Source organism: Ambystoma mexicanum, chromosome 3q, assembly GCF_040938575.1.
Source record: "Ambystoma mexicanum isolate Mex_15411 chromosome 3q, UKY_AmexF1_1, whole genome shotgun sequence".
Taxonomy (NCBI): domain Eukaryota; kingdom Metazoa; phylum Chordata; class Amphibia; order Caudata; family Ambystomatidae; genus Ambystoma; species Ambystoma mexicanum.
Window position 1 is genome coordinate 23,342,698 of NC_090926.1, and position 18,071 is coordinate 23,360,768.

At 46.5% G+C, this 18,071-nt stretch overlaps 1 protein-coding gene across 1 annotated transcript in view; it reads right to left on the bottom strand.

Moving 5' to 3' along the window:
* CBY1 (chibby 1, beta catenin antagonist) overlaps positions 1–18,071 on the bottom strand; it is a 101,277-nt gene that overhangs the window by 25,107 nt on the left and 58,099 nt on the right. The window contains exon 3 of the mRNA XM_069652968.1: positions 1,189–1,294. Within this exon, the coding sequence (XP_069509069.1) occupies positions 1,189–1,294 (106 nt within the window). The remainder of the gene's footprint in view (positions 1–1,188; positions 1,295–18,071) is intronic.

Below are 18,071 nucleotides of genomic sequence, written 5' to 3' on the forward strand. Positions count from 1 at the left end.
TTATGTGGAACAATAAGCAAGGTCCGGTGAACAGGAATCGAAAAATGGAGATCCTTAAAGACAAGGCATTTGGTACACTTCTCAACGCCCTTTGAGACTGGCATCCAAGGTCCACCACTGAATACTAAACCGACAACTCTGTTCTTGCTCTGCAAATTGTGTGGTGCTGAAATGCTGCCTGACCCCAATGGGGCAGACAGTCGTTTTTGGTACAGTCCACCGCAGGTTGAAGTTTTTTTTACCCGATTCACTCCAGAGCACTTCTAATCTGGTATATTTCATGAAAACCTGGCTTTTCTTACTCTAGAACGGCGAGTACGTTTGGGGTTGGCTCATTTACGTGCTAGTGCCAGTGTGTCGGTAATGGTGATAGATAACACTTTGTAAGTGTATATGAATAAAGCAAACGAAATGACATTGTCTGTCTTAAGGGCCATTGTGACACAGCCATGATCAGACTGGCGAAAGGATGCTTTTTCTCGTCCCTGCATGCTTGAACATAGATCAACGTTGATATCATGGAATCGGAGATCATGGATGGTTGGTTGGAAAAGTATGTGGCCATGGGAACACCAGGAATACCAATCCACGACTATTCCATGTTTGCAACTAACAGCATGGTGATCCTTTGCAGTAGTCTTCTGCCCCCTCAACTAGTGTAGAGTCCCGCTCCTTGTCTAATGGGAAACCATATATATGCCATCATCCAATTTCCCCCATGAATTTGTTATAGATGTTTTCCCTCTTTACCTTTCGTATCCGTTTCTCCCCACCCTCCAACCTACCCACTCTCTTTCTCCCTCTTTCCCCCCCCGACCACCCACACTCTTTCCTCCCTCTCACTCTCCATCTCCCTCTGTCTCTCTCACCCATTCTCCCTTTGTCCTCTTCCCTTTCCCTCTCCCTCTCCTACTCCTACTCCTCTCCCTCCCACGTGCCAACCCCTGGGAATCTATGGGGATAAGCGGCTTGGAAACACCTTTGCAGAATGAGGAGTTAAGGATGGGGTAATTGTACTGGACTGATTTAGAGAAGGTCTGAGCACAATGCAAGTCTTAGTAAGAATACATTCTGAGAAAGTCATACACGAGTCACAGAAAGTTAAAGGGCTAAGAAAATACAATGATCATGAAATTAAATATTTTTTCTACTGAATTACCTGTTTTTCCTGAAATAAATGGAACATACCTGCTACCCATTGTCCATTCTCAAACTTTAGACTCTGTCCCGCAATATTCATATTTGGAGGGCCATATTCCATACCTATCTCGATCTCCTTCACAGATCGTTCCAGCTGAAAGAGCGGGAGCAAGATAAAAAAAAGTTACACTTCAGGATGGGATAATGAAGGACAGAGGATCAAAAACAGGATTAAAAGGGAAAAGGGGAGAAAGGAATATAGAGAGAGGGGCAACATAAGAAAGGCACAAGCAGAAGCCAGGGGGGCATGGCAGTCAACTAAAAAAAAGTATGACATTTTATATAATGGTTTTCTAAAGTGTGAAGAACAGATCTCGAAGAGGATTTCGGAGGAACTAAGTCTTCAATATGAGACTAGCACACTATGTAAACATTCATAATAAATGTAATGTAAAAGGGTGTTATATATACCATCCTTTTGCCATTTTTGTAAGCCTCACAGCACATGGCTCTGTAAGAAAATGATGGGGTGTTAGTGGGAAACCAGGAGAAACCAATGCAAAAACTGTGGCACTGATTGGTCCAGGTCAGAAGTACCCCATTCCCTTCTGCTTATATGGGTTTGGCAGCAACACTTGCAATTGTGGTATCTGAAGGTTAGAGCCCAAGATCAGACCGCTCAATTGTTTGGGTCTGTGTTAGCCACTGATGTGGAGGCTAGAAAGGAGAGCTTAGTCATAGCTTGATTAGTTTACATGAGGGTAACTGAAAGGCCTGCTGTAGCGATGTGTGGGGGATTTGGGAGTGTAATATAAGCTGACAGGAGATTTTAGAGAAAAGCGGGTACGTTGGGGAGAAGAGGGTGTAGACATCCAAGGAGTACATACAGATAGAGGAGGTGTTGGACGCTATTTGGGCTTGAAGTAATTAATTCTGGGAGATAAGTAGGGTAGTTTGCTGGATGTTTGTGGCAGTTATTTGTTTGACTCCCTTTTAGTTTCATGGTGACCATCCAAGAAGTGTTCATTGTTTGATAGCCTTAGTCGGTGTGGTATGCTTGGGTTCCTGATATGTTCATAGAACTTTGGGAGTGGCATCCTTTGGGATGATACTACTGCGGGTGTTGGTTGGGGTTTCGGCAGTCTTGTGCTGGCATCTGTTTTAGGTGATTTTCTCAATTTTATTTCTTCAAAGTAGAATGCATCCATGTCTTTTTTACTTGAAGATTTTGCAGCAAATGTATGCGGGGGGGGAGGGGGAGATCCCCTGCAAAACCTCGTCCTTATAGCCCCTAAATTCATTATTCACCTAAACCCACCTCACATGTATTTGCAGCAAAAGCTGTGTTAAAAAATTACATAAATGCTCACAACGATCAAATATGCTGTGGTAAAAACTCCCTATCCACTGGCATCAATTCAGTAATTTCAGTGCTTATCCTATGCTGGTAGTAGTTGTATAGCAAGGTTTTCTATTTTCCCGAAAGTCGGGTGGTGCTTTTCCACGTGCAGGTTTTTGGGCATAGAGTTCTGAAATAAAGCAGCTCTGCAGTGTAAGGGATCAAGAGTAAGACTCGGACACAGTGGAATCTTGAGTGTGAGTTACAGACTTATTTGGCATAAAAGAGAACGGGTTGGAGAAATCCCATCTGTTCCCAAAACTAAGAGAGGTTTCCCTGCCTCAACAAAACTAAGGAACATCCGTGTCAGGATGTTAAACCATAAAGCGTCCTCCGTCCTGTGGCCAAAATCCTTAAACTGACTTTTACACGCTCAACGTAATATATTGTGTACATGGGGTTTTCTGTAGCTAAACACTTGTAACCTTCCCAAAGTTATCAACATAAAGTTCTAAGGTGCAGCAAAACAAAAGAATAGAGTTCCACAAATAAACAGATCTTCCGTTTCCCTCGATTTCCTCTAGTGATCCAAATGGAACTTTGTTAAAGTTACAGTTTTGTTCAAGGGGGGGATGCTCTTCCCTTGAAATTCATTAAAGTACACAATTCACTTGAAAGCATATCATTCTCTTGAATACACACAGTTCTGTTGAATGGTTTGTTCAAGGGGGAATGCTTTTCCCTTGAACCTCCTTGAAGTACATACAACTCTGTTACTGTTTTCACAACTCCACAGAGGGGTATTGACCCCTGGACTTCTTCAGTCTTTTCCCTTTCCCTGGTGTACTCTCCTGCCAGGGTTGCAACTTTATAACTTTGCTTTACAAAAGTTTATGTGTCCTCCCTTTTTCCAATGTTCGACAATTTCAGATTGGTATTTCAATCTCTTGTTTCTCTGACTCTTCTTCTTACCCCTGGTTTACTTGTCTGCCAGGGTGTTACAACGTTCTTACTTGGGTGCGGGTCCCAGACAAGCACATTGCCAGGTTCACTATCCTATCAGGGCTTTTCCACATTGCCTGGTTCACTATCCTGCCAGGGCTGTTGCACCTTTCATTCAGCTTCTGTTGTATCCAGAAAACAATCCTTTTCATATGCTGGGTTGCGTCCCTTTCTTAACAATGTCTGCATCAGTTTTACTTCTGTTGCTTTGGCTCTTAACAACGTGGCTCTTAATAATGTTCGTATCAGTTTCACTGTCCTTCCTTGGACTCGTAACAATGTTTGTATTACTATCAACTGTTTCACTTCCTTCTCTTGGGCTCTCACGCACTGTGCATCGTAAGCAGCATTGACCCTGAAACGCCCGTTAACCTGTTCACTCTCCCCGGGCATACCGGTCTTCTGTGGTTGCTTAGGTGTTACTTTGAATTTTACCCACAGCTCTGCCTTTGGTCCTCTCGCTAACAGGGAGTTCTGGGAGCCGCTCTGCTTCCGCCTTCCCTCCACTTGTGTGCAACGGTTCCAGCTGCCATTGACAGAGACACAGCTAACTTATCCCGGTTTCCACTTCCCTGCACGGCGTTCCACAGTCCGCTCCTTCCCAGCCTTCCGTCAGAACAAGTTATGCGCAGCTGCAGCATCTGCAAGTCCTGCCACTTCTCTGCCTGCTTCTCTCTTTGGTCGCTGGCTCTTGCGGGAGGCTGGCGTCTCTCCTGCAGAAGGTTCCCATGGCATCTGAAGGGTATTTGCTCGTCCTTCATTCCTCTCTCTGCAGGGCTTCCTTAAGCGTGGTTTCCTCGAGCCGTTAACTTCCCTGTGACAGTCCGCTTCCTCCAGGTATCTCGACACGCATTGGTAGCAATGGGTCTTTCTCCCTCTCAGCTGTGCCATATTTAAATCTCCCAGGAACCGTCAGAACCTCGCAACAACTAGAGTGCGCCTCCTGCTCTCCGGCTCTATCAATCTTGTTTGCTTCAATCCTACTCCTCATCTCAATACTGTCAATTTTCATTGAAAAGAGTGTTATCAGTCAACTGGGGATAGGCATTCACTTTACCATTAGTCATATCTGGATGTTGTATTCCAACAGTATAGTATGTCCTGCAGAATTGAGAAGGTAAAGTAGTATTAGGTCTCAAGGGAAAAAGTGGATAACCTGTTCTATCCAGTGAGTGTACTCCATTCCCCTGTGGTTTGTCTTCTCCCATTTGGTCCTCCCCCAGACAGCTACTCCCAGGGTCAGACTCAGGTAGCATCTGCCTTTCCGTGGCCACATGAGTGGAGCTTTTCCCCAAGGAAGTAGTGACAACATTGCTAGATTAGTCACAGCAGGCACTTCAGGTGTCACAGGCAAGTTCCTTTATTCCTGGAGTACAAGTTACAATTAGCTGTTACATAGGAAGGCCCCAATGGCTCCCATCACCCAGGATTGATCTCTCCAACTGTCTGGGTTGGAACCTTTTCACACAAACACTCTCTAACTCATACAACATTCTCTGTGACATTGTAAGTTCCATACATATATCCAAGCACTATACAACAAGTTCCAAGTCTGGTTGCGTCATGCCCCCGCCCCCCGTGTTCAGAAACGCTGTGCTCTGTGGGTATACTGGCAATGTCCGTGGTGTTCTACAGACCACCAGCGACCTACAATTCCCAGCAGGTGTGTCATCATGCTATCCTCATTTGCTCCACGAGCTGCAGAGTAAAAGATGGCACAAAAGATGGCTCACACTTCTCATTAAGTCTACAGCTGTCTGTTGTGGCGTTCGTCCAGGAAACAGTTTATTAGGAACCAGTGTATGTTTGCTGGAAACATTCCTTTACATAGTCTTTCCTGGCTAAAAAGGTGCATTTACACCTTGTGGATTAGTTCTTCAGTTCAATTGGTCTCTATGCAGCGAATCGAGTTGGTGTAGTACTAACTTGGGATTACCTTCATTACTGTGCAGTTTTCTGAACATTCCTATACATCAAGGATTGCTTCTGGATTACCCTTTTGTTTGATTGCACAGATTTGGACTATTTCTACAGTATGACTTTGTTTTCCCCTTTGGACTGTTTCTGGAATTGGATTTGGGCATGCTGCATGAACTTTGGGACTGAATGGATCTAATTGGGCTGATCTCCCAATCGGATTTACTTTAGGGCTACCTTTTCCAAACTCAGAAATGTTTGCGCTTCAGTGATATGCTGTCTGTTCTTCAAGAAGTCAACTCCTGAATTACAGGTACTACAGGTTATCACATGGGGTCACTACAATGTACACAAGTCTGTCATTAATATTATTAAACATGTGCAACAGCATTCCTCACGCTATTTATTTTAACTGGGTGGCACACATGGTTTTCTACATACTCATGTTGTGCATTGACGGCAAAAATCCAGTCACTTGCCTGAGACCTTTGGTATTTTGCTTGACTGCCATGATATCCATGAAGGTTTGCTAAAACGGAGAAGGAAGACCCTCCATGCCATCTTTGGTTGAAGCTTAGTGCATTGTTGTTGGATCGATGGTAGGTAGCATGTGAATTTCCTTGTGATGGATTCAGAGCCCTTTCCTTGGTGGTGCAGTGGATGATTGAAAGAAATTTGAAATGGAGCCGGGGGAGGGGAGAGGAGGTTCTGAATGTGGAGGTCAAATGTTTGTGTCTTTTCAACCACCAAAGCAATCTGGCTACCACATTTCAGATCCTGTGAAGTCTGTGGAGTAAATATTTTGGGAGTCCAAGGTAAAGGCTGCCATCGTCCTGGGTGTGAAGGTCAGGCAGGGCATGAAGCGTCAAATCCAGCAGTTCTTTATGATGGCTATAATCTATGGATCTAGTGTATTTTTTTATGTCTATTTTTTTTAAGAACAAGGATGTGAATGTTGATAACAGATAACTTTCACTAACATTTACGGGTGGTGTAGGCATTCCCCAGAAGGGTTCCTGTACAATAGCACAAAGATGAAAACAAGTGAACAAAGTGGGACATAGCAACTTGCAAAGTTAACATTAACCTGTGGGTGGAAGGGTAGGGGCTGCAAACTAAAGAGGATAACTATACCCATATATGGCTTTGATTGTGATGAGTAGCGGGCTCCAGTGAGGCGCTATGAAGGGAAAAAGAGCAAAGGTGAGAGGAGGCATGGGGATATGGGACACAGAGGTTGCGTGCAGAGGAAGAGCGGAGGGATCGAGATGATGAGTATAAAGAGATAAAGTCAGCCAGGTACTGAAGAGCAACACAAGGGTGGAGATTAGAGTTTTCCTAGAGTGGTGAGCAAGACATTGACACATTAAGAATTTTGAGAAGGTTAATATAAGCAGCAGAAGTAGTGATAAATGTATGCAATCGGAAGATGCTATCAAGGGTGATCTCAAGGTTGCCAGCCTTGAACAAGGAAGCAGGTGATTGGGAGGACGTGTTAGGAGTGCAAGATGGGTTGTTGCTGTGAAGGATGGGTGCCAATTCCGTAGGCAAGGTAGAGAAGTAGTGAGTAGAAGGGGTAGAGGTGGTGGCGGGAAGTTGGGTAGAGTAGGGAAAGAGGAGGGCTGTGAGAGGGTCACACATTAGAGATTTTAGAGGAAAAGTAGTGAGCAAATTCATTAGCAGATAGGAGACGACAGTTATTGGCTTGGGAGGTTTATGCCAAGCTTAGAAGGTAGATTGCCAAATCCTCATACTTCACAAACCCAATCTCCATCCTTCGCTGAGTCCAGTACAGAGGTGAGGGCAGCAAGGGAACTTTTGTAGGCTAGGAGTTGGGTGGGGGTCAGTGGTTTGCGCCAGCATTGTAGCACATGACACATGTTTGTTTTGAGGATCTAAGAGGTGATCGAGGGATGAGGACTGGGACAGGAAGGCGTGAACGTGCGTGAAGAGCGAGGTAGAGAGAATGATAAGGTCCAGAGACTTACCACCAGAGTGGGTAGGCTGGTTGTGGAAGGAGTAGAGTAAACATTAAGATAGTAGTGTGATAGGTTCAAGGTTGTTTGCTCAGGAGGACTATGGAAGGTTACAGTCCTCCAGCATGACAGTGGGGATGTCAGCAGGAGGTCTAAAGGAGAAGGTTCAAGTCAGGTAAGAAGGAGTGGAGAGGGCTAGGAGGTTGATAGAGAGCCAAAACATTGAGAGGAGTGGGAGGGTAGAGCTGAATAGTGGCATATTCAAAAGAGGAGGTGGTGGTGTCCAAGGGGGCGGGGGTATAGGGGCAGTGGTGAGGGTGTTATTGATAAGGAACCCCAATTCACCACCCTTTGTTATAAATTATGAAATATATACCCAACGCTTGTTCATAGGTCTAACACCTTATTTATTCATATCACAACTGATTCCCCACAGATCTCGATTATCCTGCCCACCAACATTCTATACCTTCCATTCCCGAACCCTTACAGTTCTTTATTCCATATTCTACAGTAACAGGACTAACTACTATGCAACAACCTTTATACATACTATTACATTATTATACCCACAACAACCTTATCACCAAGGCGGTAAGAGTAGGGAGCAGAGCCAGTGTGGAGAGCCGCTAGTGTAGCCGAGTCATGAGCGGAGATCCAGTTTTCTGCAACAGCAAGGAGTAAACATTGAGAGTGATAAGAGTCAAGGTGATCAGTGATGGAGTAAGTCTTGTTGCAGAGGCCAAGTGAAAGAATGATAGGAGGTAGGAAAGAGGAGCAGGTGAAGGACGTGCTAGGCGAAGACCTGGCTTGAGCAGGGGTTGTGGCCCTACCCCAATTTACAGGGAGTTGCTTTTGGCCCTTCGCTGCAGACCTATGGGCTGACTGCCCAGGAATGATGCAATAACAAGTGAGCCACCTACTCACATGACCATCTGCAAACCAATCAGAATGTTCAAGATGGCTGCCTGGAAGAAGAGTCATTGGTATTGTAGGCTGAGGGAGCTTGGATTTTGGGACAGGACGTTCAGATGTTTCAGCATCCCCTGGAATGGCAGATTAGGACAGCAAAAAAACAAGATCACTGATCATTGGGATTCCCAGGTTCCTCACAATAGGAGTGGAAAGCGGGCAGGAGCCCATTGGCGTGGGGTTTGGTAATGTTCTGCCATTTATCATAAACTTAAGTCGTTTGAAGATTATGGAGTCCATGTGTGCAATGCATGCACAGATGTCTGGTGTGGTAGGTTTTGGGTCTTTTGTGTTCATAAACTATTTGAATGCCAATGTAGTTGAAGCATGGGAGGCCTGTGTTTCTGATGGAATTCAGTAGCAGGGTCAAGTGTATGCTGAAGTGAAGACTTGAAAGGCTGGATACTTGGGGTACTTCATATGTCAAGTTGAGAGGATGTGACCTGGAAGCGAACCAATGCATTTAAGTTCTCTCAGTCAGAAATGGGGGGATCCAGCATAGGATAATTTAGTACCCTTTTGTCCAATGTCCTCTGGTCTTTTTAGCAGAACCACTTGACTGATGGCATTGAAGGCAACTGAAATGCCCAGTAGGATGAGTGCACTGCGTGAGCCCTATCGGGTTGTTCTTGGGATTTCCTAGATCGAGCATAGTATCAAATCTGTTCCTCTTGTTGCTCTCTATCCATGTTGTAACTCGTGGAGGAGGCTGTTTCACACACCTTTCATAGCCGAAATCCTTGAAATTCATCTGTCAACCTCTACAGGATTATGTCAGAGATTTGTCATTAGTTCGCAGAAGCAATGGGTTTTTAGGAAGAGGTTTGATGAAGGCTGTTTTGTAGGTGAGAGGGACGACCCTTGCTTGATGGAGGCCTTGAGCAGGGCTAGAAAGGCAGGTTCTAGCCGAGATGGCTTAGTTACCGTTTTGTACATGTTGCGGTGACAGAGGTATTCTTGAGGATGCTGGGTTGCTGGAGTGGACTATGGGGAGGATGTCCTGGGTGGTGAATGGACTAAAAGGTTGCCAATTCAGGACAGAAGGTTCTATTGGCATTTTCCCTAATTGGGTCTGGAACAGTTAGCCCTTTCCTGTCCAGGTAGACTTGGATTTGTAGAATGTTGTTGCTGAAGAGTGCTGCGATGGCTTTGCAGACTTCTTTGCATGATTTTGCATTTTTTTAAGGATTTTGCAAGCATCCATCTGACCGTATGTTAGTAGGCTTTCCAGAGCCAAAACTGGTGTAGGGTTCTGGGAAGCCAACCTTAAAGGACAAGCCAAGGTTTAACAAAAACATCAAACCAAACTCTCATGTGGTACCGAGGCTGAGCAATAATGCTTAAACTAATGAGATCAGGAGTTTTTGGTGAAGACAGTTAACATACACATCCGTTTTTGAAGCAATAGATTGTCTGTACAGGTATCAAAAATATACTTCTTTATTAAAGAACAGATACATTAAGCTATAATACTGCAAATCATAATTAAAAATAACATACAATCACTGTGCATTGTCCAAATACAACACACCACACTTTGTAATTGTTACAATGATATAAACAGAGGGCAGGAGGGCAGACGATATTAGACAAGTTATCACATGCTTTTAAAGTTATAAGGCATCACCAGTGTACAATAACAAGCTTAACAGGTCCATTTTCAACCTAAGAACAAGTGCTCAACAAAGTGGAGGGTAAAAGTTTGGCTTCTTTTGTAAAGTAATTCAAACTTCTCCTATATGAAGCAATGGGCAATAGTTTGTGCTTTAGCCAATGACAATTCACATTAATTTTCAGGACCCCTACTTTTAAAATGTAAGGGACAGCTACCAATCCTGGTCATCTAGAGGGAACACAGGCAGAATTCCTATGCTTAAGGTACGACCAGCAAAGTCAAGGTACAGGGAGCTGGAGGGAAGGGTTTTACGCCCCAATCTTATACTGCTGTATATTTTTTTTAAATGCACAAAATGGTCAATGCTTATTTCCTTATGCATAGCAGGAGTAAGGTGGTGAAAGGAGGCATCAGAGATGCCCATTTTCCCCTCCTTACAATGACCCAATGTAAAGAAAAGTGTTCACTATGTTGAAGGGAAAACAGCTGTGCTTCAGTGAAAAAGAATATACATACTTTGAGCAAATGTACACATTTTACCCCCCAACTCATGAGAGGGAGAATTAAAATGGTGTCTTTCTCGTTTGGAAGTCCGACTGTTAATAACTTAGGCTATATTTTTCTAATCACTTTGAATTAAAGTGGGTAGGAACTGCAATATTTGGCAAGAACCACGATTTTTACTGTTACCGCCCAACTTGTAATGAGCCCAAGTGTCCATAGGATTACTTAACCATGCTCGGCATTGGCGCAATCAAATAACGTGAGCACAATGTACGTAAAAAGAGGGTAAAACTATAGCAGTTCACAACTGAGGAAGAAGAAGCCTAAAATAAGAAATAATCCAAAATCAATTCCTATTATGGTCCTGTGACGAATCTAGGGATCTCATCACTTCACCCCACAGTAGTCAATAGTCCCCCTAGGCCTAGGGGTGGTGGAACACGGGACCTCACAGGGAGAGACCCCCCTCCTGGGAATAAGGACTCCAGTCTCGTGAAGGATCTCCCTAAACCCTAATTTCCAGAAGCCGTAACCCTGTTAAATCCATCTAAATCCAATACTCAATCTGAAAGTGTTGCTGTGTGTTGTAAAGTCTCTCCTGTCCCACCTTTAAGCATTGGTATAGCGGAGATGAAGAAGAGTCAAAGAAGCATGCAGAGTAACAATAGAATGGATTGCCAACAGGCTTTGACAAGGTGGTCCCAAGGAGGCATGAAGATGGCATCAAAAGCAATGGAAAAAACCTTGATGTAACGCGGGGGCGGGCCCCGCTATATAAAGTAAAGACTAAGGAAGGACTAAGAGTGTTAGGACGCAGGAGGAGCCACGAGGGACTCTCACATCCATCCGGCAAAGCCTGTGGCAATCAGAACCCTGAGAGACAGCCAGTCTCCAGGCAGGAAGCAGAGAGGAACTATGCAAGCCGCCAGGAATCCGACTCGCAGCTGAAGAGTGAAGCATCCGGTGGTGGCGTGACCTCCCAGAGGTGGACCATAGGGTCCATTAACAGCACTTAGACGCAGCAGCAAAGGCTCCGCAGAGCAGCACCAGAAGAAGAGAACCAGGAAAAGAGCATGCAGGAAACCTGTGCTAAAGCGACACAGACTGAGGCCTCGGGAAGAACTGATAATGCTCCCCAGACAGCGTGAAAGTAACGGGAGCCACTGTGATGATGTGGTCGATGCAGGATGTCTCATGTGCAGGCATCATGTGCATTGGGGGGGGGCAGTGGTGCATAGTGTCGGTGGCTGTATTGAGTGGCTCAAGTTGTATGGGCTTGTGGCAGGATTAGTTGTGTGTCTCATTTGGCAGGGTGTGTACGGGCACACTGTGGCAACCTGTCATGTGTAGCTTTGTGATGTGTGGGTTGTGCTGACTGTCCATTACATGAGCCGGGGGGGGTGATGCATGTGCAGTTGTAGCAGCTGACTCACACGTCATTGCCCTGGACACACACCCCCCTTCCACATGGTCTGTGCATTGGCAGTTGTACTCACCCAATAGCCATGTGCTTTGTCCAGCGTAGCGTTCCATGTACCGTGACAATGTCAAATTCCGCAGGACCATTGAGTCATGTGCTGACCCCGGGAAACGTGTGCAGCAATGTGTTATCACTTGTCCGGCGTCACATGTCATCTGTACATTCAGTGAGTGGTACTGTTTCCTATTGCGGTACACCATCTCCATTGCACGTGGTACTGTCAGCTCTATATGGGTGCAGTCTACTGCACCAATGCGATTTGGCATGGCTGCAATGGCATGGAAGGCCAACTTGGTGGCAATGACCTGGGCAAGGGTACGGGGTAGGTCGATGTGTTCCGACACATAGCGCAGCAGGACATCCAGAACCGGTCCCAATATTTTTGAAAAACAGGGTTGTGAGAGCCTGTGCAGCTCACCAACAGTGTGCTGATAAGTTCCCGTGCCAAGGAAATGCAGTATCGACACCACCTTCAGGAGGGGTGGGGTTTGCAGTCGAAATGCCAATGTGGCTGCTGAGGTCGTCCTCAATCATGGTGGTGATGTACATGATTGTTGGACGGTCCAGCCGGTATAATGTGTCGATCTGCCCTGGGGTCAGGTTCCAGGGTGAGGCCCTGATGCGGGGTATTGGAGGCTGTCTGCGGGGGTCATGCCGGCTGCACAATTGGGTTTGGCATGGGAGCAGGGTTCGCTAACTGCCGCCTGTGCCTCTGCCGCCTGTGCCTCCGCCTCATCCTCCTCTGCACCATTACTGCCGCCATGTGCAGTGCTGCCTGGAGGTTCAATAGCCCCAGTTCCAATGCTGCTACAGCTGCTGCCTGCATAGTTGTGTTGGAGATGGCCTGGGTGTGGGTGTGGGCCTTTTGTAGGCTCCCAGTGGCCTGCTGGGTCCAGCTGGGCTCATTTGGTGCACCTGTGGCCCGATTCAACTCACCAGGCACTGTTAAACATCATGTTCGCGGTGACGGCGATACCGCCATCGTGTACACAGTGTTTCTGCCATTTTTGTGGCGGTGTTTCCATGTCTGTGATACTCGTGATGTGCATGCTGTTGCGTATTGCCGTTAACTGGGGGGTTTCCCTGCCAACGCAGTTTATGGATGCGTGAACTTCGCGGTGGCGGTTATGGTGGTGGTATTTCTGGGGGCGTAGGCCATTATTTGGCGATCACAGAAACTGTGCCGGTATGGTTATACCCAGCAACGTTAAGTCCGGACCGGCGGACTCATAATGAGGCCCATTATCCGGATTGCAATCCCATAGGAACCAGAGTCCATCCTGCTGGGGGCCCCAACACCGGGGTCTACCCAAGATCTGATCAAAATTGCCAAACTGTTGATACAATTCTTTCTGGCCTGGAAAATCAGTTGCTTGCAGTTGGAAAACAGCCGAGGACCCTCAATGACCTTCTGGTGGATGCAAATTTGGGACATATTGATTGCAGAAAAAGTCACAGCAGCCAAAGCGGGCCTCCTAGTATCGCTTTACGAACATTAGGGTGCCATTCCTAAACTATGATCGAGACTTTCCAGCGTTGACCCACAAAACCCTACCGGCCAAAAGGGCCCTTCACTTGGGGGGGCGAGCTGTTTCCGGCAACATCTACCCGGCCAGACCATGAGGAAGACTGAGCCATGGAAGGGAGGAGGGAGGGAGAGAGGGTTGCGAGGGAGGGATGGGGAGGGATGGGGCGCTGGTATGTTTGGACTTCGCTGGCTCAGTCATGTCTTCTTGACAAAGGGGTTAAGATATATCTTGGTTTTGCTAATATCGTTTTCATCTGTGTGCAAAAAAGTAAGTAGAATCATTTGTAATAGCAACTCAGAAAATGTTCTGTTGTAGGAATAAAAACCACACTAACAATAGCAGGGTAATACTTTAAGAGACTTGTATTAGTCAGAGGCATTAATGCTTTAGCAGTCCGTCCCTATCTAGGTACGAGTTCTTCAAAGTCAGATTGGGAGGTAAAGCAGGTAAGGCACAGCAGCAGAAAAGGCAAAGTTCCAGAGGATTCTTCAATTACAAGTAAGATGCTTTTGTGGGTCAAAAAGATGTCAGTGACCTGGAAAAGGCTCCCTATGGATGCACAATCGTTAGTCCTGCCCGACCGGTATGGGCGAAAACCCAAACACCGGAATCAGCACTCCAGCAGCAAAGGAGCAACAAAATGACTCAAGGTATGTACTACCACGAGACCCAAATTATCTGAGGAGTTGTGAAAAAGGTGCAGCTGTATTCTTTCACGGTGCAGAAGAGGTGGACCAGTCTCCTGTTCCTTAGTCATGGTGATGAAAGGAGGGACTCTGGAAGAGATTTTGCAGCAGCAGTCGAGAGCAAAGACTCCCAGCAAAGGATTCTTCATGCCCCCCCCCACCCCCAACATCGGACTGCATTTCTGGTGCCTTTTCCCAGGCTCCAAGGATGAACGTTTACCACCCGGTCAATCTGCCTCGATTCTTCCGTCCTGCACTCCGGTGAGGGGACTTTGAGGAAGGGGGTCTTGCCTCTGGAGGGCAAACAGGAGCCCAACAAAGTTCTGGGAGGGTTCATTCATGGGAAGATGATGCATTGCAACATGGTCGGAGGTCCCAGGGTATTGGCAGTTTGTAGCCCAGGAAGGTTGCAGCATGTTGTGGGATGGCTTGTTTTATAGGTCGTCTTATGGCTGATTGGTCCCACCAGCCAAAGGGAAGGAGTTGTCCTTCGGAGATTCTGTGTCGATTACAAAACAGGGTCAGCACAGCAGTGGTTTTGTCGCGGTTGCTGGAAAAGGCTGCAGGCATCTCTGTTCATCTTCTTTGATTCTTCTGTTCCAGTGGTTGACATGTTTTCTCCCTCAAGTGCCTCACCTTTTATCAAGAGTTCACACTCATCCTCTGCAAACTCTCCCTGCAGTTTACACAACGGGGCAGGTGGTTATACAATCAGGACAGCCAGACACCCCAGTGGGAACTGGTTTCTCTCAGGCACACCAGAAGACAAATGAGAGCAGAGTTTCGGGAATCCTCACTCGCTTCCCGTCCTCGCAGACACACTGGAGCCTCAGCGGGCTACACAAAGGGTTCCTGCCAAAGACAAAACTCAACCGGACTTCCCCGACCCCAAATGGCAGAAGGACCAAGAAAGGACAAGCACAGAAACAATGGCGATAAAAGAAAGAAGCCACCATTTTGGGTCATTGGTTACCCTTCTGTGCATAACTGCAGTTGCGGAGACAGCCTGTGAGTAAATATTGCACAAAAGTCGGTAGAACATATACACTTATGGCTGGTGGCAAAGGACGCTTGTCACTGTAACAGGAATGTTACAGGAGCAGTGAGAACGGGGATACAAGGTAACCCAAAAAGTGCTGGGGGTCTCACAGGTAGAGAGTATTTGGCATAAAAATGAAAATTCTCCCTAACATCATTTCTCCCCCCCCCCCCAGACTAAGGGACAGGAGGATCTAATCTACTCCTGGGTGGATATCTGGTTCCAGTCGGTCATACTTTTCTGGAGAGACTATCAGCATTCTTATGTTGAGTACCTGAGAAATGCTCAATGGTGAAGTCCAAGCACTGAAGGCTAATGGCACAAATGAGCGATTTTGGATTTTCCACTTTCATCTGCATTAACCATCTCAAGGGTTGGTGGTTGGTTTGAATTCTGAAAGTAGATCCATACAAGTATGGTGTGAGGAAATGGGGAGCAGGAATGTGTCATGGGGAGTGTTGCAGCCGAAGTCACAACACACAGCCTAATAAGCCCTGGAGGTGTGGTGTGTTGGGACCCCTGAACGCTCTGAACTACATGAGGCCTTTAGCAATGAACACATGCGTAATACACACAAGGTCGTGGGGCCTTGATAAGCTCCTCCACGGCCCATGCCGCATGCTGGTGATTTTGGTGGATGCAGGCATGGGGCAGGGAAGTCTGGAGCAGTGTTCGTTACGGCGGAAAAAGACCAGGACCAGGAAGCGCGGCAGCAACTTTACAGAGCGGGAGACACAGAGGGTCAGCTCCCTTTGCTCCTTGCTCACACCCACTCCCCCTGTTGGCGTACTAAAGCGGTGGGCGAGATAACGGCAGCACACAATACAACGCCTGCAACGCTTTGCCTGCGGAGGTTCCGAAGGACTCAGTTAAGTGAATGCTAGGTTGTTGGGTGCATTGTGAAGAATGGGTGAAAGTTTCAGTGCTAACGTGGGGAACTAATCACCTTGAACGTTCCAAAAGTGCACATGGAATAAAAGCACACATAGAATAGGAACTCTGAACACTTAATTGTGCATGTCTCCTTGTGGCTATGCTTAGCGCTTTTTGTCTGCTACGTCTACAGAGGATTCCATTACCTACAAACGCTTCCGAGTGTGAAATGCAGTCATGCTTCCCTGTTTGTGATGCAAGGTTCTTAGGCAATTTATGTCCGCTCTAAGTCAAGATAGTCACATGCTAGGTTTAGTTTGATGCATCTGCTAAATGTGCTTACTGTTTGTTGCTTTGCATTGCTTCAAGTTACATGCTGGGAGCTAACAGGGTGTTCCACACTCTTAATTTATAAAGAGTGTACCTGCAGATGTTTGGTGTCCTTAATTAATAAGGTGCACATTCTTGTTGATGTTCAGTAAGTCAAGCACTCCTTATAGGATAAGCGGCAGATATGTAAATGTGCAAGGGGCCGACGACAGGATACGGGCCAGTGAGGTATATGTGTTGTAGGTCTCTTTCCTAACACTCCTATACAACCAGGTTTTCCTAATCTCCCCTTTCCTATACACAACTTCTCCCTAACCCCCACCCCCCACGTCCCCATGGGCTGCCTCAAGGTTACCAGTTATCTCAAAAACCAGGAACCCGTGCCAATCAAGGTGGGAGGATCGACTACCATTCGGCTTCCGTGGTAAAGAAGGAGTTGAGACAAAATCACCAGCCCCAGACTCGGGATATATACTGTCACTTAAGCCAAATGGAGTCCGCCTCTCAGACCTTTTGCGGTAGTGCTAACGGCACTACAGGAAATGCAGACTGAGTTTGTTAATTCCCTACAGGCGACAAATACATTATAGATGCAGGTCACTGGACTGATTGCCCAAGGTATGCCTCTTCAAGGGGCAGCTGCAGCTTCTTCATCAGGATCTTCGGGGAGATCCAATACGATGGTGGTGCAGCAACAGTTAGGAGTTCCCCACGCTCTGCCTAAAAGGTTCCTAGGGGACCCGAGAACATTCTCGACCTTCTTAACCCAATGGAAACTACACTTCCACATACTGGATTTCTCCTTGATCTCAGTGGGAAGGTCTCTTAAGGTTGCCTCCCTTGCCTTTTTGGTCAGCTCCCTTTTCTTCTTGCTACGGTGCATGTGTGTGCTGGAGACTACACCCAGGGTCTTCCGATCATTTCTTAACAGGCATGTCAGACTGAACACTGACAAGAATATGTACAGTCATATCATTGCACTTACTGATGGCTGTCATTATAGGGCAAATTCGGACAGGGCCTACTGCAATCTTGGTGGGCCTTTTGGATGCGTTAGCTACATCCTCAGGTTTGAAAAAACGTTAATCCACCACAGAAATGCTGGTCCCAGTGTCTCTGATGGCAGGGACGTCCTGGCCATTTAAAAGTACAGTGTCCTTAAAGTATTCTTTGGTGTTATCAGGGATGAAGTCATAGACATCTATATTCTGTTGTTGCCACAGGCCCCAGGACACTAGAGAAAAACTCTAGCTTGAACACCAATGGGTTCTTCAGCTGGGGTGTGAAGGATGGCACCTGTCATTGTAGCTTCTCCCTCATGGGTGGAGGCCAAGCATACAGATGGGATCCCTGAAGGTGCACCCTTACATCTGGGATACCCCTTCACATGGTCAGCAGCCCCACAAACCACAAATTTGCCAAACTATCTTTGGAATGGGGGTTTCTGGTTTGGCTCCAGGGGGTTCCCTAGCCCTAGAAGGTTTATGGGGGAATGTACCCTTATGATGCTTGGTGGCCTCTTTTGGTGGGCAATTAGTGGAATTATCTTTTCCATCTTTCATCCCCTCCTCCATCTTGTGAAGAGTCCCGAATCCTTGCGAGTATCCCTGTTTACTACCCACAAGTCAGCAGCTAGTGCTAACTTCTTGGAGTCAAGTTCTTTAGAGCC